Below are 24,105 nucleotides of genomic sequence, written 5' to 3' on the forward strand. Positions count from 1 at the left end.
TTTAGTTGTACTTATTTGAGAGGTCTGTCTATTGTTGCTCAAGGTGACAAGGATGACAAGAATGATGTGCGTTAGTAGTTGGTCGTATCTACTTGTGGTTGGAGTACTAAGGCTTGGGTTTCCCAGTTTGATGACTCAACGCAATACATTGATTATCATTAAGCGGAGAAGTTTGCTTGCCTACAGGCCACCACACAATCTTCGACTTTCTTGTATGTTTTGACAACAGACACGCCGAGGCTTTCTCCCAATTTACGGATGCCTCGACCACTTCCCGACCGGCATCCGCGAACACCGGGACTGGAGAAGCGATCGAACTGTCTGGGTCATGATATGGATTAAGTGTAAACCTTCTAGACAGTGATATAGGTTTCGATTGGACACTAAGCGGGGCAAGGGTCTCCAAGTTCGACAGTTAGCAGTGACTCGGCTCTAGCTCCATGGTAACTGGGCTGTGCGTTTATGGCAACTCTTTATGCCCATTGAGTTGAGCAACGATGTATACCTCAACGTACAACCGAAATGTCACACTACAGTGCATGATTCTTCACGTCTAAGCGGTTGTAGGGACTTCATTAGGAGCTTATCCTATATTCCGATCACCGTATCATTAGATGTTGCGGCTGCCTCAGAGAGCATTACATCGGATACAAGGCATAGCCCAGACTTGTGACACGGTGCATGCTAACGAACAAGAGGAATAACAAAGGAATAAACACAGTGGGGCTACATTTGGCAACCGAATAACGGACAGAAAACTAAATCAACTGAAAATCTCCGTGACATACCGCGGCGCCACGAGAAGCTCGTCACCACCTTCTCCTGTCTCCTCCAGGATCCGTGTAAGCACAGCCCTCACGCCGCGAGCCATACCATCTCCCCCACAAACGTAGACACGTGCTCCCAGCTTCCAGAGTTCAATCACATCCTCTTTCTCGAGCTCAAGCCGATCTTGGACATATCGGCCGCCCCGTGTATCACTAGAATGCACCTCTCGGCTATACGCGCGCTTCACCTCGACAATCCCTTCCCTCTCAAAGCCATCCAGCTCGCTGCGATAGAGATCGTCCTCATCAGACCGCCTACAGCCGAAGAAGAGCACTGCTCGAGATAGACTCTGACCTGCGCGTGCCTGTAGGGCTCGTTTCTGGATAAAGCCTCGGAATGGCGCGATTCCGGAGCCAGAGGCTATCATAATGATTGGATGCGTTAGGGAAGCGGTTGGGGGAAGCTGCATAAAGGGGTTCGCTTGCTTCATGGAGACTCGGATCTGGCCTCCCGGGAGAAGATCGGCGAGGTAGTTCGTCGCAACGCCTAAGTGCTGGCGTCCAGAGCCGGACCAGTGCGGCTCGTCAATCACAGAGGCAATGATGGAGAGTAGGCCCGGCTGCCACTGCGGGTCGGATGCGATGGAGTAGATGCGTGGACGAAGCAGGGGGAGCATGCTCAGGTATCCCTCTATGGAGATGGGGATTGTGGGGAACTGCTCGAGCAGGTCGAGGACTGAGACGTGTTTGTCGGCAATGTGGTCCTCGTGGGCATCACGAAGGGATAAAAGGGCTTGTTTCGTCGTCCAATCGTCTGTTGCGTCAATCAGGGTTTTCATATTCTGTATAATCATTAGAGAACAATCTTCCTCACAAGAGTTGGCTGGCATACCCCAAGAGTTGCAGTCTGACCAAGTTCTACAAACGAGCCCAGAAGGTCAGCAACTGAGATTGGATACTCGGTGGGTAAGTGGGTCAAATTATCGTTTTCCAGCTTCAAATAGGTATCCCAAGCCAAGTGGAAGCGGGACAGTGCTCGCTGTATCGTATGCTTCGGGTTCAGGGGCAAAATCGATATACTGTCCCCAACAGAGTACGCCAACCCGGTCGGAACCATCAGGTCAACCTGAATCTTCTTCGCCGTTGTCGGCGTTGTCAAAAGTTTGACATCGCACACAACAGTCTCGACATACCCTGCGCGGTGGTTTGGTGGATCTTGTAGGAACACTCTGAGGCTGTCAGTGCCCCCAGACGCAGTATTAGCCATGTCGAGAGCGCCGGTGAGGTCCCTTTCAATCCACATATCTAATTGTACGAATGCATCGTCGCTTCCTGTGTCTACCTTGAAAAGCGGCGCCAGGCTATGTGCGCCCTTCTGCGCGAGTAGTTCGTCAATCGCAGCGGGTACTTTGTAGAGAGTTGCACGCCAGTCTTTGTGGCCTTCAATCACCTCACGTTAGTGGGAGTTCAAAAGAGATACCCTATGAGGATTATGGAAACGTACCACATCCGAAGACAGCATAGGAAACACCCTTGAGAGATTCAACAATCGGTCTCTCTAGCCATTTCACAAACTTGACAGCATTGGAAGGGGGTGCTCCATCATATGACCCAGTAAGTATCAGGACGGGCTGGTCTCGAGGTAACTTCCCAACGTAGCTATCCAGCTCTGCCAGAGTGCATGTGTAGGAAGACCTTGACTCGATATCGCGTGCCAGTTGGCGCCCGAGAGCCTCGCAGGTTCCGGCATTGGATCCGTACAGTACCAACAGGGGAGGTCCACTACTGCGCGGAACTGACGGTGAGGAAACCCTGCCAGATGCACCACGCAGACTGTCGTTCGTAGTGGCGGATGATGCGGTTGGTTTCTTGCCGCGGGGTTGCGCAAGAATTCGGCACCCTTTAGGCTTGACAGTGAGCGCCTCTTGTAGTACGAGGGTGTAGTTTGGATCATGCAAAGTAAAGTAGAATTTGTGCAACAAGTACGACGTTATCTGTCAAGACTGGTGTCAGAAACAAGTAGGTTAAGCGCCGTGCAGAGAAGATCCTTACCAGTAGTGCCTCCTGCCATGCAAACGCCCTTCCTATACAGCCGCGTTTGCCATTGCCAAACGGTTTCCACGCATTAGGCGGCAGTCTTTCAAACGCCTCGTCGAGCATTCTCTCCGGGTCGAACTCGTCAGCGGTCGGCCCGTACACCTCACGGTCCCGATGCACCGAATGCAACATGATGTTGAGAGGCTGACCCTTTTTCACATGCCACTTGCCCCCGATGATTTCGTCGCGGTGAGGCGACACGCCCCAAGACGGAGCAGTGGGATTCAGTCGCAGCGCCTCCCTCAAAATTGCTGTGATATACCTGAGCTTCTGAAGGTCGTTGACCGTGATACTTCCGTCACCGTACACTCGGTCGACCTCCTCCTGTGCCTTGCGTTGGACGTGTGGGTACTTGGCCAAATAGTAGAAAACAAAGCCCAACAGCCCCGCAGTGGTCTCGTGCCCGGCGATGAGGAACGTGATGAGATTGTCGACGCAAGTCTCTTCCGACAAGCGGGCACCCGTGGTAGGGTCAACGCCCTTGAGCAAGGAGTCCAGAAGATCCTCGTGCTCGGACTGGTCTTTCTTCCGTCTCTCAATGAGATCGAGACACGTCTGGCGCATGAGGTGAATATCGTACTTGTACTGACGCTGCGCTCGGAAAAGAAAGCTCTTCAGAATCCTAGGTGTGCTACCCATGGTGTCTGAGTTCTTCAGCCACCGATTCATACTGTCGACGAACGGATGGAATGTGCCATCTCGATAGAAGCTGTTGAACCGAAAGCTCATGCCGCACAGAGCGATCGTGTCGAGAGTGACGCGACTGAAATCATCCGCCACTTCGATAGGGTATGTGCTGCCATATCTCTCCCTGTGGCAGGCTGATCGTCAGCTGCGCTATCCCAGAAAATAGCCTGGCTGATCTCCAGCTGGCACCTACTAACCATTTCAGACTAAGCTGCTCCACCATTTCGTACATGTGGTCGAACATTTTGCGGATCTTGGTAGGACCGAAGACCGGTGCCAGCAGCCTGTGGCCTGTTTCCCATTCAGGCTCTCCATTATACGCAGTGAACAATCCCGATCCAGCGGCTGATCGAAGCTCTTCCAATGTTGGACCAACCACTTTGCTGAATCTGGATTCGTCGCACAACTCATTGGTCAATGCGACGCTGTTGACCATGACCTCCACCGAGCCAGCAAAGGTAAGCTTGTAGATAGGGTCTAGAACACAGACAGAACACATAAGCTCCATGGCTAGACTCACTCATGAGATTAAGGTACATACAATACTTGAGTCCAAGCTCAATCAGGGTATCGGTGTACCCTTCACTAGGAAAATCAAGCCCGTTTCCCAGAATTGGCCATGCTGTGCTGCAATTAGCAAGTCCTATGTGAAGATGCACACAACGAAGTGTGACCATAACATACGCTTAGGGCCTGGAATCTCATGGTCCTCTCTGCCTGACATCGCGGAGAACAAGCTGGGTAGGCCTGCGCCGAATCAGAGGCCAAGAGGGCAAAGGTGAAGGGTACGATTCTTTAGCTTCAGATGATTACCATATTCTTCCTTGGGGCCTTCCTAGTATAAGAATGCTCTTGGGAACGTTAGGTACTTCCAGGACTGGTAACCAAGACCGGCACGTCTACATAGGGACCCGCCACAGGAGCCCGCGGACCCCGGTTCCAGCTCCCCATCTGTGCCCTTGCTCTACGCCGCTCTCTGGGTCCTACGGCTTGTACGTTCTAGACAAAAATGGATCAGGCAACAGCGTTGTTCGGCACTATAGCTAAAACGATGTTGACACTGCAGTACAGACTAAAGTGCACAGCCTTGGTGTATCTCTGCAGCGTTACCGCAAGATATGGCCATCCGCCGCGCACATCGAAAATCGCGTCACGGATGCACCAATTGCAAGCAAAGGAGAGTGAAAGTACGTCACCGCCTACCTTTCGAAGACATGAGCTATTTCCCATTGCTAATGGTCCCGCAGTGTGATGAGACGCGGCCATATTGCCAAAACTGCACTCGGCGCAATAACACGTGTGTCTACGTCACACCGGTGCGCTTCATTTTAAGTGAACCAGACAGGCATTGGGTCATGGGGCCAGATCGTTCTTCGGGAAATAGTCCAATGTCTGGAGACTGACTGGCATACCCATATTAATGGCCATCGGTGCAAGTATTGGCATAACATAGAGATTCCCTGGGATCAACTACGATTCAGATATGGTTTTTGGTTCGTCAAATTGAGTCTAACACATGCGTCTGACTTGAAGACACTCTTTCTGCAATAGTAGCAGAATCAGGCATCACTCGCATCCCAATCACGTAGAAAGGTTTAATGTACCGCTTCCAGGCGTCCTGAGCGAACCCATCGCGAGCGCGGAAGCCGGGACGTATATATTCACGGAAGCCTCTCCGCGTGTCGATAGCGTTAGAGGAGTATTTCTGCTGGGCCCGCAAAAAGAAAGGGTGTTATCGCCAGCAGCGAATACTTTTGTAGGCTAACCTAGAAAGGGACCATATGAGTAGTATTGCTCTCAGGACACCTGAACCCTGACTTGACTATTGTACCGATAAAGGTCCGTATATATTCACATTCCATGAGCAATGGTCCTTTAAGTAATTCACAGATCAATCGGCTGTCTACCCATAAAACCCGAGCCTGCAGTTCTGCCTTACTCTTCATGGGCGTCATTGACTCCCTCCTAATACCTCAGGTCCTGAAGCGGAGCATAACTACGTCAACAAGTTTCCTACCTATTTTATGTTGCTCTTCTAGGCCGTTATTTCAAAACCAACATCAAAGCCAGACATAGACAAAAAGGATCACAGGCGGCTCCTTAAGGCGGAATCCCCATGGCCATAACAATGACCCCAGAGGCCCGAGCGATTCAAAAGAAGGCTTTTGCCTGAGTGGGGAATTACCCCCGGATCATTTAGAGGTCATGGCTGCAAGCTTATTCATATGCTTTGCGCGGAGCAGCCATGCTTACTATTTGAGGATGACCTTTTTACCGCGGGATTTAGTCCGCATCCTGGTCATAGCTTTGGTCTCAAGGAGGCTAATACCAGCTTTTGAACACAGAAATAGAGGCTTAAGAGGCTGCAACTGTAAATTCTGCTACAATGCCGATGTTGTCCCCATTGAATCCCGGATGCGCTGGCGATCAATTTGGCCAATCAGATATTGTGCCGCACCAGTGTGTCGAATTTGCACCGATTCATCAGTATGAACGGGAATGAGCGACATAGCATGTTGTTCTTTTATGCCGGTGTGCCTGTTTCAAGCTGGTCGGGAACGTGAGAAGGCAGAAAATCTCCCCTCAGTTACGGTGCGGGGTCGGATTTATAAGAACACAATGAGTCAGGCCTGGGAAGATAAGGCGACATTTCAAGGGCTTTTCCGCGGTCAATACGAACAACATGATCTAAAGAAATCTCAGTGAACACGCGATGCGCCCTAATCTAATATCGTACGGTACTATTATCGTGGACTAGAACATTCGGACCCCACTCAGGATTTTCCAACATTTCAAGATCGCATTCCCACCACAGATCGCACATCTACCGTTATTCCCCATTCAACAGGCAAAGAACCGACAACATGCCCATTCAAATCCGTTATGCGACTGAATCCGATAGCCCGGATTTGGTCCATATCAACACCGTTAGTTTCGCCCCGGGTCTCTTTTACCAGAATGCGTTTGCGAACGTTAAAGTTTCGGCCCTACAAACGTTGAAATATGCACGGACTTTCGCAAGATTCGTGGACCCAAAATATCATCTCTTAGTTGCGACGGAATCGGAAACGGGACGTGTCATCGCCTTCATGCGAGTGGTCATTCCACTTCATTATCAACAAGATTCCCATTCACTTACAGAGTTATCTGAAGATGCGAATAAGATGGCGGCTAAACCAGATGAATATCTACCCGAAGGAATCAACAAGCGCGTTTACACATGTTATTTGGACATGTTGAAGAGCTCGAGGGAAAGGTATCTGGGAGAAAATGATATGAGTACGTATTCGAGTTGCCCCTAGCATTTCCCCTCTTACATTCTCAACCCCCTTGTCTTTTCTCTTTGGCTAGGGAAGGCTAAGTAGCATTATAGTCCTGGATTTCTTAGCCACAGACCCCGAGTACCAGGGGAGAGGAATTGGGAGTCAAATGTTGAAATGGGCTACGCAAAAGGCGGATAGCCTGAATGCACGAATGTTCCTTGAGGCAACAGAAGAAGGTTATCCGCTTTATAAGAAGTATGGATGGAACACACAAGAGGAGGTCGTTATAGACTTCGAGCCATTGGGAGGGCATAATAAGGGACGCTACTATATTATGATCCGAGATCCAATTCCTGGCACTGTTCAGCCCAATTGACCGTAGCCTGACCGTTATCATAACGTGGGACTCAGCTTACATTGGAATCTTTATGAAAAGAGTGGTGCAGCAGATTCTTTAAGCTCGGTGTATCACTACTATCAATTCAAGTCAAATCTACGGCCTATCGCTGAGAACAGACAGTTATGCAACCCTGTTTTGCCTTTCACTGGTCAGGATATAAATTCCAGGCTACCAAGGGCAAGCCCAGGGGTGTTCCCTTACATAGTATCCACATCTTCAAGAGCCGAGACTGCCTTCTCAAGCCACATCCGAGCCTCCACATAGCCGCTTACGTGCCTGCTTTTGATCCTCATCCCACCTCCATCAAAGTGGCTTATCACCATTCCCCTGAGGAGATAGCCAAGACTCGTTGAGTCTGGTAGCCAGCTGCTTTAGGATACCTGCTTTAGAAGCACACCCAAGCCCGGGGCTTGACAGAACCCCACAGGGAAATACCCACAGAGTGTCCCGTGCTTCCCAGTAAATAGCATATAATCCACCGTCAGATGAACGGGTGTTCGCTAGCAGTCACTAACAATAAGTGTCGCTTGAAGCGCTTGTGTGGGGACAGCGGTCGGACATGCATTATAGCGAGCATCGCACAGCCTGTGGCAGTTTCAAGTATGATCGGCCGTTGATCTCTGATAGTGAAAGGCGCCATAGGAGCTGACATGTAGTGGTAGTTTCGCTGACCTTGTTCTTCTTCATCGCGTATTCAAAACCTACTTAGCAATATTTCGTTGTCTACAGGTTCGGAACATATGTTCATAAGAGAGGTTCGCCCAGCACTCCGGTACTTGTGGAGTATCGTCGGAGACATGGCGTTCGCCAGTCCAGGTACAGTACCTATTACCTACGTGACCAACAGTGCCCCGAAGCCTCCCAGAAGAGTTAGAGTTCTCCTACCCCGTTCAGACACCACCTCAATAAGTGGCAGGGTAAGTAGGGGATGACTACAGCTCTTGTCGCATCCAGGTATTCAGGTGGCAAATCTAGTTATAAGTATCTTTTACGGTAAGACCGATTTTGCGTTGATCGATTCAATCAGCTCTCATTATCGAGGGTGCAAAATTGCGTAATGACGCCCAGATAACAGTTCCAGGAGCTTGCTACCAGCCGAAGATTTAATCAGTAGGAGTCGCTCGAGCTGGGATAACCCACGGATACCTGCTCGCTCGATTGGTCCCTTGATCTGCACTGGGATTGAGTTTCATGGGCGCTGGTAAAGCTAGCCTGGTTTAGGTCTAGAGCAACGCCTGGTGAGTTCAATCATCGGGTCGGTGGCTGAAGCATATAATTTGTTTAGCATGCTATATCCTTCTTGAGAAACCGCATTTCATTGTCTATCTCGCCGTATCACAATGCAGTTACCGTCGAAGCTTATAAAAGCTCCCCAAAGAAGCGGGGACCTATCGTTCTATCGAACAACTCCGGTCTCTGATCTCCGGTATTGATAATACCATATTACCGATTTTATCTTCGCATCAGCGACAATTGCCGTCCATGACCACGAGGGCTGCGGAACTTCTTGGTGTCGTTGTATCCTTCCTCGTTCTCGCCTTAGGAACCGTGGCGTTACGGTGCTACGTGCGCATACGGATCAAAAGGGGTTTTGGGTTGGATGATGGCCTGGCGGTCGGCGCATTGGTAAATTGTTCATCTCTGACTCGGGTGTTGTATACATATGGCACCCACCCTCGTTCAACAATACTGATAAGTGTATACTCGAGATTTTCTTCATCATTTCAGCATGTGCATTACTTGAGGAGGTTCGAATTGGATGTTTTGGGCATTCCTGGACGGAATTCACGCCCGAGGTCCTCCTCAAAGGCTTGAAGGTATTACTGAAAACAACCGAATACTTCGATCCTCAACTCATCATTGGCTCTAGCTTTTATTTATTTACGAGTCATCCTATGTGGTCGCAACCACCATGGTCAAATTCGCCGTGGGTATATTTCTCCTACGGTTTTGTATCGAACGCTACCTTAAATGGATTACTTATGCCATTTTCACCCTTCTCACTTGCCTCACCATTTTCATCTTTGTCTTCGTCCTTGTCCAATGCCAGCCACCATCATGGTTCTGGAATCAAGCGATCAGTCCACATGGCAGTTGCAACGGGATGGGCCTTATCAAAGCTGCCTATGTGCATTCAGCCATTACAGCGTTTAGCGATGCGACCCTTGGACTTCTGCCGATTCTCATTGTTCGAAGTCTGCATTTACCTTGCTACATCAAGATTCACGTCGCTGTGCTTCTGGCACTTGGTTCAGTGTAAATATTCCTTTCCACGTCCTGAACAAGTCAGATGCTCATGCTTTGCCCTTGTTCGCAGTGCCTGTTTCGCGACGATTGCGAGGGTGTGTTTTGTTCACCAGCTCACCGACCCGAAGAATCTATTCTATCATACGGGTGTGATATGCTGGTCCTATGTCGAGGTTGGCGTGGCGCTCATTACGTCGTCTGTTGCAACGCTCCGCCCCCTTCTGGATGAGGTAGAATGTTGCGTTCCCCGATGGCGCCGGTTGAGATCCAATAAGTACACCTCAAATGGCTCGAATAATGTCCCATCATCGACAACCTTCGAGGAGGCGCTGCAACGGCATAATCGAGGTATGAGTCTTGCCCCCATTACCCCCTTATCTCAAGTTTAAGTGTACATACCGAGGAAATTGAAGTAGATTTCTCTCTTTTTACGAAGAGCTATGACCAGACGTATGGTGGTAGGGCGGCTATCTCGGTGTACAGAAGCTTCTTCAGTTCCATGACAGCTCTACCTGGTTTTATATATTCTTATAGGTGTTTACAGGAATATAATTTTGGAAGACAACTTTTCACGTGTTCAGTCAGGACATTTCGTCCTCCCTTGTTCCATGGGGCTCTTGCTTTCATGTTCTTTTTCATTTTGAGTGTGTTTCCCTTCCCTCACCTTCCTCTTTGTTTGCGATCTTCCGTAAAGAAAAGGGAGAACGGGACCACCGGGTGGAGTCCGTGAAGGAGGTCACCAAGTTAGCCCGCCCGTAGTTTTCGTGGGTCCAACGGGGGAAAAGCCGGGGAAGCAGGACGGAAGACTCAATTGAAATGAGTGTGATTATGTTCGGGCTTCACGACGATGGTTTTCTGGGACGTGAGGGTGGATCTGTCGTCATTCCGTATTTCACATGTGATTGCGGGTTGGCCCAGCGGAGAGGAAAAGGAGTGTCCCCGATTCGCTTCCTATCCACAATATTCTGGTTTCGTTTTAGTAGTCTTGAAGCTCTCAATTCCAGCTGGTGAGATCATGTGAAGTCGAGAATTCTTAGCACGTGTCAAGCCTTTTGTCTGAATGATTAGTTGTTGTTTCCTTTCCGCCGCGTCTCTCCTATTCTACGTCGGAGTGGCTTTTCGGGTTGCAGAGCGAAAGAGGAAACTGTGAAACTGGGTAACGGAATGTAGCTCGGAAGAAAAATTACTACTACTAAACATAATGATTCTAATGTTCATTTCTAGTCCTCCTGGGTTGGCTTGTCCCCTCGCAAGTTCAGATCGGTCTAGTCACGTGTCATGCGCGGCGCGATGTGGATCTCCCAGCATATGGGGAGGAATTGGACGTGATACTGGGGCTTTAAAGATTAATGGTTCCGGTCAAGATGTAGTACCAGAGATTTTCGCTTCTCTGATATCATATGATACGACTCGATAGCGATCTGATGTGAACTCTGTCGCATGTAAACACAAGCTGTAGATGCTGCGCTGGCCCTGCAACTGATCGTTATCAGATAACAAGTGCAGGAGGGCAACAGGCCAATCATTCTATACGCTCAGACTCTGATCGCTGTTGAACTGCTGCACGCCCTGCCGATTTCGGGACAGACCCCTGTAGGCAGAGTAAGTTAAGCTGCCTTAGTGTTACGTACCTGGTAAGTATCTACAAGCCTAAAAGCTGACTCGGTATCGTGAATTCCGATGGCTCGTCGGCCGAGAAAGTTACGGTTACTGACCTGTCCGAATGACTGGGTGGGTTTCGCCTCTTGCCGATGGGGTAAGGCAGCAAGGCCACAACCAGACAAAGAACAGCCGAGGCTTCTGCCCCATTGGGCAAGCGCCGCGTTCACCCTCGGCCATTTTGTCAAGGCTCTGGGGCATTTTCCCCGTGGAGTTCCCTCCTATAAGTCATCCACTTCGCCTCCCCCCATCTTTTGTGGCCAGTTTTGTTTTCTCTACGATTCTCATTCAATCCTACCATCCGGACATCGTCCCTTCTTATACAATTATCACAATATGCCTTCTCCTCCTCCCGCCTGGGTCCAGGCGTTGAAGCCGGCCGGCCCGCAAGGCTCCGAGCTGCTCGCCCAGGAGCGCGCCCAGTCCAACGTCGACGTTGACAAATTGGCCGAATTATTACATACCAAGAAGGCATTGGACAGGCAACAGCAAATTCTGTCCATCCTGGAGTCGGACAAGGTGTTTGATAAATCAGAGAACTACACTTTGGGCCGGACAGAGAAGATTCAAAGAGCGTTGGCCAAGGCGAAGCGTCTGCAGCAATTGGCAGTGCAACACAAGTGGTCTCAAGATGACTACTACATGGCCAACGAGCTCTTGTCGGAGCCAACTCCCTATGGTCTCCACGCCAGTATGTTCTTGGTGAGTTACACTGCAACGCTACCCACCGACTCCAGCCGCGTGCGACCACTAACGGATAACCAATTAGGTCACTTTACGGGAACAGACTACCCCTGAGCAAAAGAAGCTCTTCCTTGAACCAGCTTCGAAATACGAGATCATTGGATGTTACGCACAGACGGAATTGGGCCATGGTTCCAACGTCCGTGGCTTGGAAACAACAGCCACTTGGAACCCTGACGACAAAACTTTCACAATCCACTCTCCTACCCTGACTGCCTCGAAGTGGTGGATCGGCTCTCTGGGTCGCACTGCCAACCATGCCGTGGTTATGGCCCAGCTGTTCATCGGAGGCAAGAACTATGGCCCCCACCCGTTCGTTGTCCAGATTCGTGATCTGCAAACCCACCAGCCTCTGGAGAATATCTACGTCGGAGACATCGGTCCTAAGTTCGGCTATAAGTGAGTGATCCCTTTCTTGTGTATAGTTATTCCTCGCGTACACAGGATACTAACTGGACCAGCACGATGGACAATGGTTTCCTGCTGTTCAACAAGGTCAAGATTCCTCACGTCAACATGCTGGCCCGTTTCTCCAGCGTCGATAAAGAGACCAACAAGTATCTGCGCCCGGCGTCTCACTCGCTCTTATACGGTACCATGACCTGGGTCCGCTCCAACATTGTGCTGCAGGCCGGTAGTGTCTTGGCTCGCGGCGTCACCATCGCCACCCGTTATTGCGCTGTCCGTCGGCAGTTCCAGGACCGCGATGGCGGTAAAGACGCTGGAGAAAACCAGGTCCTGAACTATAAGATGGTCCAGATCCGTCTCCTTCCTTTGCTCGCTTCCATGTATGCTCTGCACTTTACCGGTCGCGGTATGATGCGGCTCTATGAGGAGAACCAGAAGCGGATGAAGGGCGCCGTTGAGGCTGGTCAGGACAAGAGAGGCGCAGGCCCTGAGCAGCTTAGGGCCGGTGCCGACCTGCTGGCAGATCTCCACGCCACTTCCTGCGGTCTGAAGGCACTCGCTAGTACCACTGCCGGAGAGGGTCTCGAAATTTGTCGTCGGGCTTGTGGTGGTCACGGATACAGCAATTACAGCGGCATTGGACCGTGGTATGCGGACTACCTTCCCACGCTGACCTGGGAGGGTGACAACTACATGTTGACACAACAGGTTGCAAGATATGTAAGTTGTTAAGCATTGCTCTTTGGTTACGTTACGTTCACATGCTGACTGTTGTAGCTCTTGAAATCCGCCCGTGCCGTCCTTGCCGGAAAGGGAACCAACAACGACACGTCCCAGATTCTGCAGACATATCTCTCTCGTCGGGAGAAGGGCGCTTCTTTTGACATCCTGGAAGAGGACAAGGACATTGTTGCTGCCTTTGCCTGGCGTACCGCACATCTCACCTTCGAGGCCCTGAAGCGCCGAGACGTTGAGAAGCGGTCATGGAACAGCCTGCTGGTCGACTTCTGGCGCCTGTCGACCGCGCACTCGCAGTACCTCGTGGTCAAGAACTTCTACGAGGCGGTCACTTCGCCCCAGCTGACATCCGAGCTGGATCCTGAGACTGTGACCCTGATGCACAAGCTCTTCCGCCTGTACTCTCTGCACACTCTCGAGCGTGAGGCCGGTGAGTTCTTCTCGTCCAGTGCCGTCACCACCCGCCAGATCTCGCTGGCGCAGTCGAACGCTGTGATGAAGCTTCTGGACGAGATCCGGCCCCATGCCGTTCGTCTCGTCGATGCCTGGAAGTTCCCTGACTGGCAGCTCGACAGCAGTCTGGGCCGCTACGATGGTGAAGTCTACCCGGATCTGTTCCGACGTGCTTCTCAGAACCCGGTCAACGACCTGGTATTCGATCCCTACCCATGGAATGAGAACGTGCTGAAGAACAGCGCACCCAAGAGCAAGCTTTAATTTTTTTTTTTTTTTTTTTTTTTTTTTTTTGTTGCTTGGTGTCATTTTTGGCGATATACTCTGGTTTGATTTGCATTCATGTACAGTTTAGGTTTGGGATGATTTTATTACGACGGGGTTATAGATATAGATTATCTATAGATTAGAAATATAGACCCTAGACGGATTTGATTACAACGGTTGTACGAACAAGAGACAGTAACACTATTGCTCGCTGGCCCTTTTACGTGAGGAGTGAGTGTTGATCTCGAGATGTAGGGGGTCAACAGATAGACTATTACACGCTACTTGCATAGATCACACTTTGAGGTCACTCAGGTGCGGAGGGACGGTAGAGAAAGACAGGGGCTTACAGCTGTAATGATAGCTATAGCTGTTGTTACGTGAGTCCCAATCACTGAATGACGCATATTCTGTATACTGTAGAGTCAAATTCAATCAGAAAACAACCCGATCTAAACCTTGTATATACCTCCAAAATCATACATACATCATGACAGAACCCGATCCATATATACAACCCTCACAAGAAACCTCATCCAAAACCCCCTAATGCCCAACCATAGCCTGATGCGCAGGCCCATACCGATTCCCATGCGGCTTCGCAGCATCAATAATCCTCCTCATCTCCAACTTCTCCTCCTCCGTCAACTCAATCTCCCTCGAAGCCCAGTTCTCCTCCAATCGACCAGCCTTCGTCGTTCCGGGGATAGCGATGAATCCTTGCGCAGCAACCCAGGCCAGCGCAATTTGACTAATGGCGCAGCCCTTCCGAGCAGCGAGTTTCTTGATTTCGTCTACGATTGCGCGGTTTTTGTAGAAGTTTTCGCCTTGGAATTTGGGACCTGGGTAGAAGATGTTAGTAGGTGTGTATGTTGTATGTGTGTATTAGGTTGGCATAAAACACCCCCAAAAGGAGGGACTTGGGACATACTTTTACGACGGAAATCATCCGGCGCAAAGTCATCCGGGGTCTTATATGGGAAGTTATCAACCAGCCACCCATGACCTAGGGGACTGTAAGCCACATAAGCGACGTTGAGTTCTCGGGCTGTATCGATAAGACCGTCTGTTTCGTGGAGGGTTTCGAAGGCTGAGTACTCGGCTTGGATGGCGTCGATTTTGGCGACTAGTTCCTTTCGTCAGATATGCTTATGTCTATTAGGGAATGAATGGGATGGAGAAAGAAAAGACTCACTGGAATTGGCTTTACGGAGTGTCGCTGCCGAACATTCGGAGAGACCGATGTATTTGGTTTTGCCGGCTTTGCGGATTTCGTCGAGGGCTGGGATGGATTCTTCCAATGGGGTTTCTGGTTTTATTAGCTTGTGTGGTGGTTGGGTCGGTGGGTGTGAGACTTACTGGGATCAATTCGATGCAGATAGTATAGATCGGGGGTGAAGCCTAGTCGTTGAATGGTACCCTCGATGTACTCCTTAATGTGTGCGGCGGAGTTGGTGACGCTTCCGTCTCCGAAGACATTGAAGCCGCATTTCGAGGCGACTGGCGTATAAAGGTTAGAAACAGTATTATTGAGGAGTACGCAAGAATATGACTCACTGAAAACCTTGTCACGGACGTTATGTTTCCGGATAAAGTCGCCGAGAAGTTTCTCGTTAACACCGGCTTGATAGACGACCTTTATTCCCGGTTAGACAGGGTTGCCGTATTTTAACGGACTGATTCATCACTCACAGCTGTATCCCAGAATGTACACCCCAGTTCAATTGCTTTCAGGAGCACGGGCTCGGCTTCTTCGAGTGATAGATTGCTACCCAGACCGAAGCTGAGACCCATTGCCCCAAAGCCTGGGGTGGGCACTTCGAGGTTGGCAGCAAAGGGGAGTGTCTTGACCATTTTGGATTTTAGGAGTTAACTTGGTTCTTGGTGGAAGTTTTATTGTTATTTTTCTTGGATGAGTTTGGTGGTCGTGGACTTATTTATATACATCACTTTTCGGCAATTGACGTCGATGATACAATCCCACTAAATCTGGTACAATGGAAGATCTCTCCTCAGCCAACCAATTTACATGGACGATGTCGATTGCTGACACCCCCGGGTTTACTCGCTTATATCCGACGAATCCGATAACACCGTTGGACGCTTACTGAATCTGTGGGCGTTGTGGGGCTCTGGAGATATCTGCTTCCCTACATTGGCGATGGACTGTGGGTAACATTGCCTCATCTTTAATTCCGACTGTTGATATCTCCTTTCTCATAGTGGGAAATGAGGGCTGGTGTTCATACCTATGACCGGTTTATCTGTAAGCTACTTTGTTCGTGACATAGTCGTCTCTCAAACTCCAGAAACCCAACTTGATAGCTGACATGTATCACCCTCTATAATTATTCTCTTTTGGCATAGCAATATCGGAGCATATGTGTGGTTAACATTATATTTCAGTATAATAGCGAGCATATAAAACCACCCGTACTGTCATTTTGGTTATTGCAACTTTTCAACTTTGAGGACATCCGCATATAATCCCGTAGTAACCGCAGTTCAGAAAATGCTAGTCCATCAGAAGTACAAGTGGCGTGATCTACACATGAGTTAAAGAGCTGAGCAGGAATATAAGCTTTTGTAGTTTTGTGGATCTTTAGTTTCTCGTGCGTTGATTGATTGTGGAGCAGTTAAGCATTTGTAGGCCTCGACAGGGAATCCCCGGGATCGCGGGGATTGGTCTATTCGCTGTGAGTGGGGTATTTATAGAGAAATAGACTGGCTGGTATGTGTATACTGCATTGCTTTGAGGATTCTAGGTTGAAGATTCCTGATGCTGGCAAAGGTTAAATGTACTAAGTCTGATGTTTTCGTGGTTTTGCAGACAGTTATACTTATTCTGAGTAGCTGATTCTCGACATAGGGATAAGCCACGGTGCATAAATGTATTCGGGAGATAAGCGCTGGGCCGCGCGATCTTATAAGTTGAATAGGGTTGACTACTGGGGTGACCCGATATCAATTATGTACTATTACTGTAACATACTGAAAGTGCAGGTTTTGTATATTATACTGTCTAATCTATGTACATCTCTTCATACCTCTAAATCATCACATCATAATCTAATCAAAGATCGACGGCTTGTAAACCGAAGGATCAATATAAGGAGTACCACCACGTCTGGTAAATCCCCAACGAATCTGATTCGCCATCGAGATCTCGGTATCGAGATGCTGGGCGAAAGTCCAAGCCAGACCGGGGTCCTTCTGGAATCCACGTCCGACAAGCGCTACATCAATACCCTCCTCCTCGAGCAACTGGTTGGCCTGCTTACCGTTGGTGATGGCACCGACGGCGGAAACAAGCATCTTATCGCCAACGGCCTTCTTCACAGCCACAGCGAAGGGAACCTGGAATCCAGGACCGGACTTGACCTTCTGCGCGGCGTGCACACCACCGGAGCTGATATCGATCAGATCCACGGCACCCTGGGCGACGAGCGCCTGAGCGAACTTGACCGTCTCGTTGACATTGAAGCTCTGCTCGGGAAGCACCTCCTCGAGCCAATCGGAGGCAGACACACGCAGGAAAACAGGAACATCAGGACCGACCGTATCGCGAGTCAACTGGGCGATTTCTAAAGGCAGACGAATCCGATTCTCAAACGAACCACCATACTCATCGGTCCTGTTATTCGACGCCGGCGACAGGAAACTCGACAACAGATACCCATGGGCATTATGAATCTCAATGAAATCCGCGCCCGCAGCAATAGCCCGCTTACAAGCCGCCGCCCAAGCGTTCTTGAACTCCTCAATATCAGCCTTCGTCATGGCCTTGGGCTTGGGGAACGAGTCAGCGAAGGGGATATCGCTAGGGCCCTTGACATTCTCGGGCCATCCGCCCGCTTGCTCGGAGGCGACGACAGCGCCCGACATCCACGGCGGAATGGTACTGGCCTTGCGACCTGCGTGTGCGATCTGCACACCGATCTTCTGGCCCTGGCTGTGCACGAATTCGATGACGCGCTTCATCGGCGCGATGTGGCTGTCTTTCCAGAGACCCACGTCCTGGGGCGTGATTCGGCCTTCCGGTTGTACGGCCGTGGCTTCGATCATCATGAGTCCTGGGCCGCGCTGGGCGATACCGCCCAGATGCGCGACGTGCCAGTCGGTCATGTGGCCATCTTCGGCGGAGTATTGGCACAATGGGGCCAGCTGTGTCTTGTTAGTTTTGGGATGTTGCGTGGTGGCGTGGAATAGTACTTACACCCAGGCGGTTCTGGAAGGTGACACCGCGAACGGTGAAGGGCTGGAAGAGCTTAGGGACCTTTTGGCCGTTGGTCTGGGGGTTGGCGGCTGTTCCGGCGGGGGGGTTCTGAGCGGGAGTGAAGTAGGAGATGCCCTGAGCGGGCTCGACGTAGTCGGGGGTATGCATTTTGTTTGTATGGGATTTTATTATGTACTTGATTCTAGTAGACCAGGGATGTTAAGATGGAAAGTAAGCACTTTAAATACTACACTCTGTCCCCCGACAGAAAACCTCCGAAGTGTTGCTCCATAGCCCTTGATTTCAAATCCCCCGCCGCAGTGGATATCTTTAGAGGCGACTTGTCACGGCGATATACCGAGTTTTAGGACAATATGATACCGAATGTTGCTCCGTTTCAGACTTTTTTTTGCCCCTCGATAGGCCGTGCATTGCTCCGATTGGACGGTGGATTGGGGTTTTTCCATTAGTTCCATCGAGTTTCCCTCGTTTTCTATGGGGCTTCTCCGTGGTTTGTTGAATCTTTTCTAGGGCTTGAAAATGCATCCATCAGGCGGTGAGCTTAGTCAGGCGGAGGATTATTCAGCGGTCGGGCGAATGATTGTGGGAAAGTCTCCGAGGTCACGTGTATTACGATCTTTTGGGTGTATAGTGGCACGTGATCTTATGTGACGTCGTACGATAGGATATCTTTTAGAGCCCTATGGTCTGGGTCAGTGAATTGGGGTTGGTATTTTGATTGGATAGTGAAATCTGCGCCAGGTACCATAGTCTGATAGATGACATTGATTGGACTAATTTCTAGGGGTCGCCAGTCTTTACATATGGGGAATGATCTGCGTTCGTTGCCTCCATGCTTTGCTGGTATGTATAGCAGTGTACGGGACCTAAGTGGACGCCTTTACTGTAGCTACTCATCGGGGTAGAACACACCTCTGATATTAGCCTGCCTGGGACTTTCTCCACTCAGTTCGTTGGGTAATGAAAACCTAGTCCTCAAGCCACCTCCTCATCCCAGCTTGCCGTAACCGAGGTAATCACGCGCTCTCCCACCGAGGCACGTTACTGTATATCAGATATGTGATCCAAGACTACACCAACGTCGGACAGACACGTTGTAACTTTAAGGTCGCTGTAAGTAATACTTGAGCACATCATGGAGTCTGGACCTCGTCACGCCACTGTGGACCGTGGACATATCACGAAGCCTGAGCGGTTGGAGAACACATATACTTCCGATACCAGTCTCCAACGAGCTCTGTCCTGTGTGTTTATCCGTTGTCACAGCTTGTGAATATTGAAGAATGGACTAATCAAAATAGGGTACCTTCCGGCGCAGAAGCTAGAGCAGGCTCAGCCACAATTGGTAGAGTTGGGTGAGGAAGCTATCTCCGATCAGATTAGGGAGTGGAGTGCGGATGCCGAGAGACATCAGCCATATGTGAAAGGATTCAATGTCTGGGGTCAGCGATATGACTATGACCGATTGATTACTAGCGAAGGGTGGAAGCAGCTGGGTAAATGGGGTGCTCGGCACGGGTAAGTCGTCTGTGTCCCTGTATGATACACTTTTTTATTGACTGGTCAAGTGTCGTATCGTTGGGATATGAGCCTACCTATGGGGCCGAGAGACGATTGGTTCAGTATGCTGTGTGAGTTGTCTTCATAGGCTATGGTTCTTGAACGCCAATCCTGACCCGGAGATAGAAACTACCTTTATTCTCCCTCATCGGGGCTTTATTCCTGCCCCGTTAGTATGTCTGATGGAGCCGCGCTTGTTTTGAACCAGGAGCGCAAAAATGTAGCCGCGGATCACCCCTTCCAGACGGCGTATCAGAAGTTAATCTCTAAAAAGGAGGACTATTGGACCTCCGGCCAGTGGATGACTGAAAGAGCAGGAGGCAGCGATGTTCAAAACACCGAGACCTGGGCCACGTATTCGCCTTTGTCGCATAGGTCGAAGGCCTCGAACGGGCTCGATGAAGGTGACTACCTAATCAACGGGTTCAAGTTTTTTTCTTCCGCCACCGATGCTAATATCGCTCTGATGCTTGCTAAAACGCCATCAGGAAAGCTTAGCACTTTCCTTGCGCCGTTACGGAAGACCATCGTCGGGGAAGACGGCAAGCCTCGAGTGGTCACCAATGGTGTCCGAATCCATCGTTTGAAGAACAAGCTAGGGACCAAGGAATTACCAACGGCGGAGCTGGAGCTGAAAGACATGCGCGCTCACCTGGTCGGCACCGTCGATCATGGTGTCATGGCTATTGCACCATTACTCAACATCACTCGTACCCATACATTTATTGGATCGCTTGCCGCATGGCGACGTGCTATTAGTATCACCAAGAGCTTTGCTAAGGTCAGAACCACGGTCGGCGAACCATTGTGGCTCATTCCCATGCACTTGAGCCTACTCGCAGACCTGGAGGTGAAACATCGGGGCGCGATGAACCTCGCGTTTTTCACGGTTGCTGTCATGGGCGTGGTGGAAAACAACGGGGTCTCCACTCCTGCGGCGCATCTGCCCACCAAGGGCAAGGAAGCACAGGTAGTATTCCGGGCTTTGACAGCCATCGCTAAGGCCGTGATTAGCAAGAACGCAATTGCGGGGATTCAAGAATGCCAAGAGGGAATGGGCGGGGTTGGATACATGGATGAACCGGACGAGCCGGAGTTCAACATCGCTCGACTGCTACGGAACACTGCTGTGAACTCCATTTGGGAGGGAACTACTAATGTGCTGGCTAGTGAACTCGTTCGCTTCCTTGTCAAACGGGATAATCTAACTATATTCTCGGCTTGGTTCGAGCGCACGTTGGCGTTGATTACGACGCCTGAGTTCGCGAGCGCATTGAAACAAATATGGTCTGACTTCCTTTCTCGGATTAAAGCCACCAGTGAGCCGCGGTTCATTCTGGCGGATGCTCGCCGAGTCATGTTTACCCTTGCCTGGATACTCTGTGGTGCTCTTCTTGCTCTGGACGCCGAGCGAGATGGCGATGGCGTTACGACCGAAATTGCACGACGGTGGATCTTGTCCGGGGAAGGCGGTGTTGGCGACATGGTTTGGCGAGACATTATCAGTGTCCAGCGTACTGCGAGTGCAGGGCCATCATCGATAACCAACGAACATCTGCGCTGGGACTGTCGCATTGCCTGGGGGGTGGAGTTGCCAGCGAAGCAAGTGTCGGGCCATCGGTCGTTTCAGGGAACCGGCTCGAAGTTGTGATTCGCATTATGCATGTGGTCGCCGTTGCCATTATCATTCCTCTGCGTCACTAGAGGGTTAATCTTGGGACCCACCTGGCATTAATTGTACATAACGTATACTATAGCTACTATAGTAGTGAACGGGTTAAGGCCCTTGTCTCTTGAAGCCTGAATTTCACAAGGAAAAGGGGGTGACTGGAAAGTCATAACAAAGACAAGGGGGAATATGGAGACTGGTCTTGAACTCTAAAGCGCGGAAAGCCTGCCAAGTTCCAACTCTATTTGAAGCACTTTGTAGACTAGATGATCCTCTTGATGCGAGTTTCTTGATTTCTCGTGGTATCAGTCTGTACGATAAACTGCCGGATGGGCAACAGATCGATGTTCACTGGAGACTGGCAGCGGGGAAAGTCGTCGCGATGGGTCTTCGAACATCCTTGAAGGGTTGTGGGTCAATTTGATTGTCTAATGAGGAACACTCACACATGGAAGTTGTCGCAGTTCGGAAAAGGGGATCTGACCATTCGCAAATTAGTTGCCTTTTTTAGGGCACTAAACGTTAGCCTGGTGGGGAGTCACGGGACGATGGGTCTCAACGGTCGTTAGCGTCTGACTATCTCTTTCACCTCCCTTGATCAAGACGCATCTCTCCAGCCTAGATGTTCAGCCTGCATGGATTCTGACTCTACTGTTGGTCAAAGGGAGAGGGAATCCACCGACTCTGCCGCTATTGGCGGAACAGGGAACCAACCACTCCACTTCCTATAAAACGACTATATTATAGAGTGAGACCAGCGGAAGGATCGGCTGCAACGCTGATTGTTCGGCGAGCAAAAAACCACGCGGTGTAACTCAAGTAATGTGGAATCGCAATCGCACTCCGGTTTGAAGGATCCCGCGTGGGGAAGCGGCCAACTGTCGCTGAGAACAAGGAAAAGTTTCAACGGTAGCACGTTTAACACTGTCAAAGCCCCTGTCTTTGCGCTCTGTAGGCATAATTTCTGCTGTTAACGACGATTTCTCTGTCCTCTTAAAGCGCAACATTTCAGCCCATTTCATCACAATGACCTCGTGGCAGGATGAGCGGCAACAGCTGGCCGTTCCTGAGTTACAGATATTAGCGATGGATCCTGTGCAGGTCGATGTGAGTTAACACCACTCAGAGTCATACTTGGTGCAATTTGCGGTGAGCGTGGTGGCTAACGGTGATTTATCCCAGGATGAGGCATTCGAGGACTCTATCTATAATGACTCGTGAGTAGCTGGGACTGTTGTTGTTTTACCGTGTCTTGATTGTTAGACTGACCATCGCTCTAGGTTAAACTCTGCTAGCTTTGTTACATCATTGAACTCCAGTATTCTCAATTATAAGTAGGTGGCCCTTTACTAACCCTAACAATGAAGACGTGTCTGACAAGAGTGGCATTCTAGGTACGAGGTTGGTGAGACGGTCCTACAAGCAACCCATGTCGCTGACTCTAGCGCTAGAATGGCCGTCGTTATCATGCATTTCGCGAAGGAACGTATCTAGTAGTATGTGCCTCTGCCACTTCCTCAGCTATCGACAGGTCTTTCTAACAACCGACAGCCGAATGATGAGGAGGAGCAAGATCGCATGGACCTGGCCCACCATGTATATCGCTTACTTCTCGGAGGCGCTCTCCACCTCGCTCCGATTAAGAATGATGTCCAGCGAGTCCTGGACCTCGGCACTGGAACCGGCATCTGGGCAATAGACTTTGCAGAGTATGTGCATGGCATTGTAATCATCCAAACCTCTCAGAGAGCTCGATCCCTGACATTAGGACCCTAGTGAACATCCATCCGCACAGGTTATTGGAACGGATCTAAGTCCTATACAGCCTAGATGGTATGTAGCACCTCGGATTTCCTGGGCCTTATTAACAGCGATAATTGTTAGGGTTCCGCCAACTTGCTCATTTGAGATCGATGACTTCGAATGCGATTGGTTGTATACCAGACCATTTGACTTTATACATGCCCGTGAACTGGAGGGCTGCATAGGCAACGATTTAAAGTTCTTTAAGCAAGCATTCAAACATCTAGTCCCCGGGGGGTATTTCGAAGTTCAAGCAGTCACGTCACCTTTTCTTTCCGATGATGATACATTAGACAAGGCCCCAAATGCCCAGGAATGGATGGACAATCTTGTGAAGGGGTTACGGAAATTTGGCAAGCCAGCTGATAATGTCCCTGGCTGGAAAGACAAGCTGAAAGATGCTGGTTTCGTCGATGTACACCAGGAGATCCGCAAGGTAAGTAGTGCCTAGATTGATGTGTGAGGTATACCATCTCAATTATCGCTAACCGGCGAATGACAGCTCCCAATTGGACCGTGGCCTAAGGATCCTAAGTTAAAGGAGATTGGAAAATACCAAGGTGTTCAGGAGCTTCAGGTCATTGACTCTTACACTCCTGCTATCTTTTCACGCATCCTTGGCTGGAGCCACGAGGAGATTCAAATTTTAATAGCAAAGGTCAAGCGTGAGTTGAGGGATCCATCCATCCATTTATATCTGCCGGTCTACTTCATATATGGAAGAAAGCCTGTATGATTATGATGTACGATTTCCCTTTCCTCATTTCCTCATTTCTATCAATCTTGTCTCTCCCTTGCTTGTTTATTTATATTTGGCTCAAGTGTTCACCCTCTTTTTATTCTTTTGCCCAGCTTCAGTATTGCACACTCACTTTCTGTTTCCTATCATGTTCCTATATCGCGTCTGTGAGCAGAGACAAAGGCGTTTTACGGTGGAGCAACAATTTCCTGTCATACCAATATCATATTTGTGCGGGTTGGGGAAGCCAACAGCTGTTTTTGCGACAAGACCGAATGACCAACTTTTTGAATCAAGATATTGATACTTTGAAAATGCAGAATATGCAAGCTTCGACACACAATGCGAAACATGGCTCTTTTCTAGG

General features: G+C 49.8%; 9 protein-coding genes across 9 annotated transcripts; 6 read left to right on the forward strand and 3 right to left on the reverse strand.

Moving 5' to 3' along the window:
* Positions 1-357: 357 nt before the first annotated feature.
* On the reverse strand, positions 358-4,472 carry F9C07_1029349 (putative NADPH flavin oxidoreductase). The gene is made up of 7 exons (XM_041284307.2): positions 4,236-4,472; positions 4,093-4,173; positions 3,749-4,028; positions 2,820-3,675; positions 2,272-2,761; positions 1,660-2,207; positions 358-1,609 (listed from the first exon to the last, which is right to left on the reverse strand). Exons 1-7 carry the CDS (start codon positions 4,273-4,275, stop codon positions 764-766), a joined length of 3,141 nt encoding a protein of 1,046 aa, XP_041141382.1. The 5' UTR covers positions 4,276-4,472; the 3' UTR covers positions 358-763.
* Positions 4,473-4,669: 197 nt separating this feature from the next.
* Positions 4,670-5,520, forward strand: F9C07_505 (uncharacterized protein; the record flags this gene model as incomplete). The annotated part of the gene is made up of 4 exons (XM_071511300.1): positions 4,670-4,738; positions 4,799-4,871; positions 5,165-5,204; positions 5,442-5,520. 4 exons carry the CDS (start codon positions 4,670-4,672, stop codon positions 5,518-5,520), a joined length of 261 nt encoding a protein of 86 aa, XP_071365565.1.
* Positions 5,521-6,415: 895 nt separating this feature from the next.
* On the forward strand, positions 6,416-7,190 carry F9C07_506 (acyl-CoA N-acyltransferase; the record flags this gene model as incomplete). Its single annotated transcript, XM_041288811.1, has 2 exons — positions 6,416-6,830; positions 6,925-7,190. 2 exons carry the CDS (start codon positions 6,416-6,418, stop codon positions 7,188-7,190), a joined length of 681 nt encoding a protein of 226 aa, XP_041141381.1.
* Positions 7,191-9,126: 1,936 nt separating this feature from the next.
* Positions 9,127-9,850, forward strand: F9C07_2227373 (uncharacterized protein; the record flags this gene model as incomplete). The annotated part of the gene is made up of 2 exons (XM_041288810.2): positions 9,127-9,470; positions 9,532-9,850. The coding sequence occupies 2 exons, from the start codon at positions 9,127-9,129 to the stop codon at positions 9,848-9,850; spliced, it is 663 nt and encodes a 220-aa protein (XP_041141380.2).
* Positions 9,851-11,456: 1,606 nt separating this feature from the next.
* Positions 11,457-13,727, forward strand: F9C07_507 (uncharacterized protein; the record flags this gene model as incomplete). The annotated part of the gene is made up of 4 exons (XM_041288809.1): positions 11,457-11,822; positions 11,890-12,263; positions 12,326-12,992; positions 13,050-13,727. The coding sequence occupies 4 exons, from the start codon at positions 11,457-11,459 to the stop codon at positions 13,725-13,727; spliced, it is 2,085 nt and encodes a 694-aa protein (XP_041141379.1).
* A 549-nt stretch (positions 13,728-14,276) lies between these two features.
* F9C07_508 (putative oxidoreductase) lies at positions 14,277-15,584 on the reverse strand (the record flags this gene model as incomplete). Its single annotated transcript, XM_041288798.1, has 6 exons — positions 14,277-14,572; positions 14,662-14,856; positions 14,926-15,039; positions 15,090-15,230; positions 15,288-15,366; positions 15,423-15,584. The coding sequence occupies 6 exons, from the start codon at positions 15,582-15,584 to the stop codon at positions 14,277-14,279; spliced, it is 987 nt and encodes a 328-aa protein (XP_041141378.1).
* A 1,215-nt stretch (positions 15,585-16,799) lies between these two features.
* On the reverse strand, positions 16,800-18,114 carry F9C07_509 (flavin oxidoreductase/12-oxophytodienoate reductase; the record flags this gene model as incomplete). Its single annotated transcript, XM_041284306.1, has 2 exons — positions 16,800-17,894; positions 17,947-18,114. The coding sequence occupies 2 exons, from the start codon at positions 18,112-18,114 to the stop codon at positions 16,800-16,802; spliced, it is 1,263 nt and encodes a 420-aa protein (XP_041141377.1).
* A 988-nt stretch (positions 18,115-19,102) lies between these two features.
* Positions 19,103-21,178, forward strand: F9C07_510 (putative acyl-CoA dehydrogenase; the record flags this gene model as incomplete). The annotated part of the gene is made up of 4 exons (XM_041288808.1): positions 19,103-19,211; positions 19,269-19,485; positions 19,536-19,598; positions 19,654-21,178. 4 exons carry the CDS (start codon positions 19,103-19,105, stop codon positions 21,176-21,178), a joined length of 1,914 nt encoding a protein of 637 aa, XP_041141376.1.
* A 1,447-nt stretch (positions 21,179-22,625) lies between these two features.
* F9C07_511 (UMTA methyltransferase family protein) lies at positions 22,626-23,735 on the forward strand (the record flags this gene model as incomplete). Its single annotated transcript, XM_071511308.1, has 5 exons — positions 22,626-22,692; positions 22,728-22,905; positions 22,973-23,029; positions 23,081-23,435; positions 23,502-23,735. 5 exons carry the CDS (start codon positions 22,626-22,628, stop codon positions 23,733-23,735), a joined length of 891 nt encoding a protein of 296 aa, XP_071365566.1.
* Positions 23,736-24,105: the final 370 nt, after the last annotated feature.

The sequence above is a fragment of the Aspergillus flavus genome, chromosome 1, assembly GCF_009017415.1.
Source record: "Aspergillus flavus chromosome 1, complete sequence".
In the NCBI taxonomy this organism is placed as follows: domain Eukaryota; kingdom Fungi; phylum Ascomycota; class Eurotiomycetes; order Eurotiales; family Aspergillaceae; genus Aspergillus; species Aspergillus flavus.

What these genes read in the sequence shown, in the direction of transcription:
- F9C07_1029349 (XM_041284307.2), bottom strand. Translation starts at nt 4,275, where the DNA reads ATGTCAGGCAGAGAGGACCATGAGATTCCAGGCCCTAAGC. An exon ending in TGAGATTCCAGGCCCTAAGC is followed by an intron (nt 4,174 to 4,235) that starts GTATGTTATGGT and finishes ATTGCAGCACAG; the next exon opens with CATGGCCAATTCTGGGAAAC. An exon ending in TGAGCTTGGACTCAAGTATT is followed by an intron (nt 4,029 to 4,092) that starts GTATGTACCTTA and finishes TCTGTGTTCTAG; the next exon opens with ACCCTATCTACAAGCTTACC.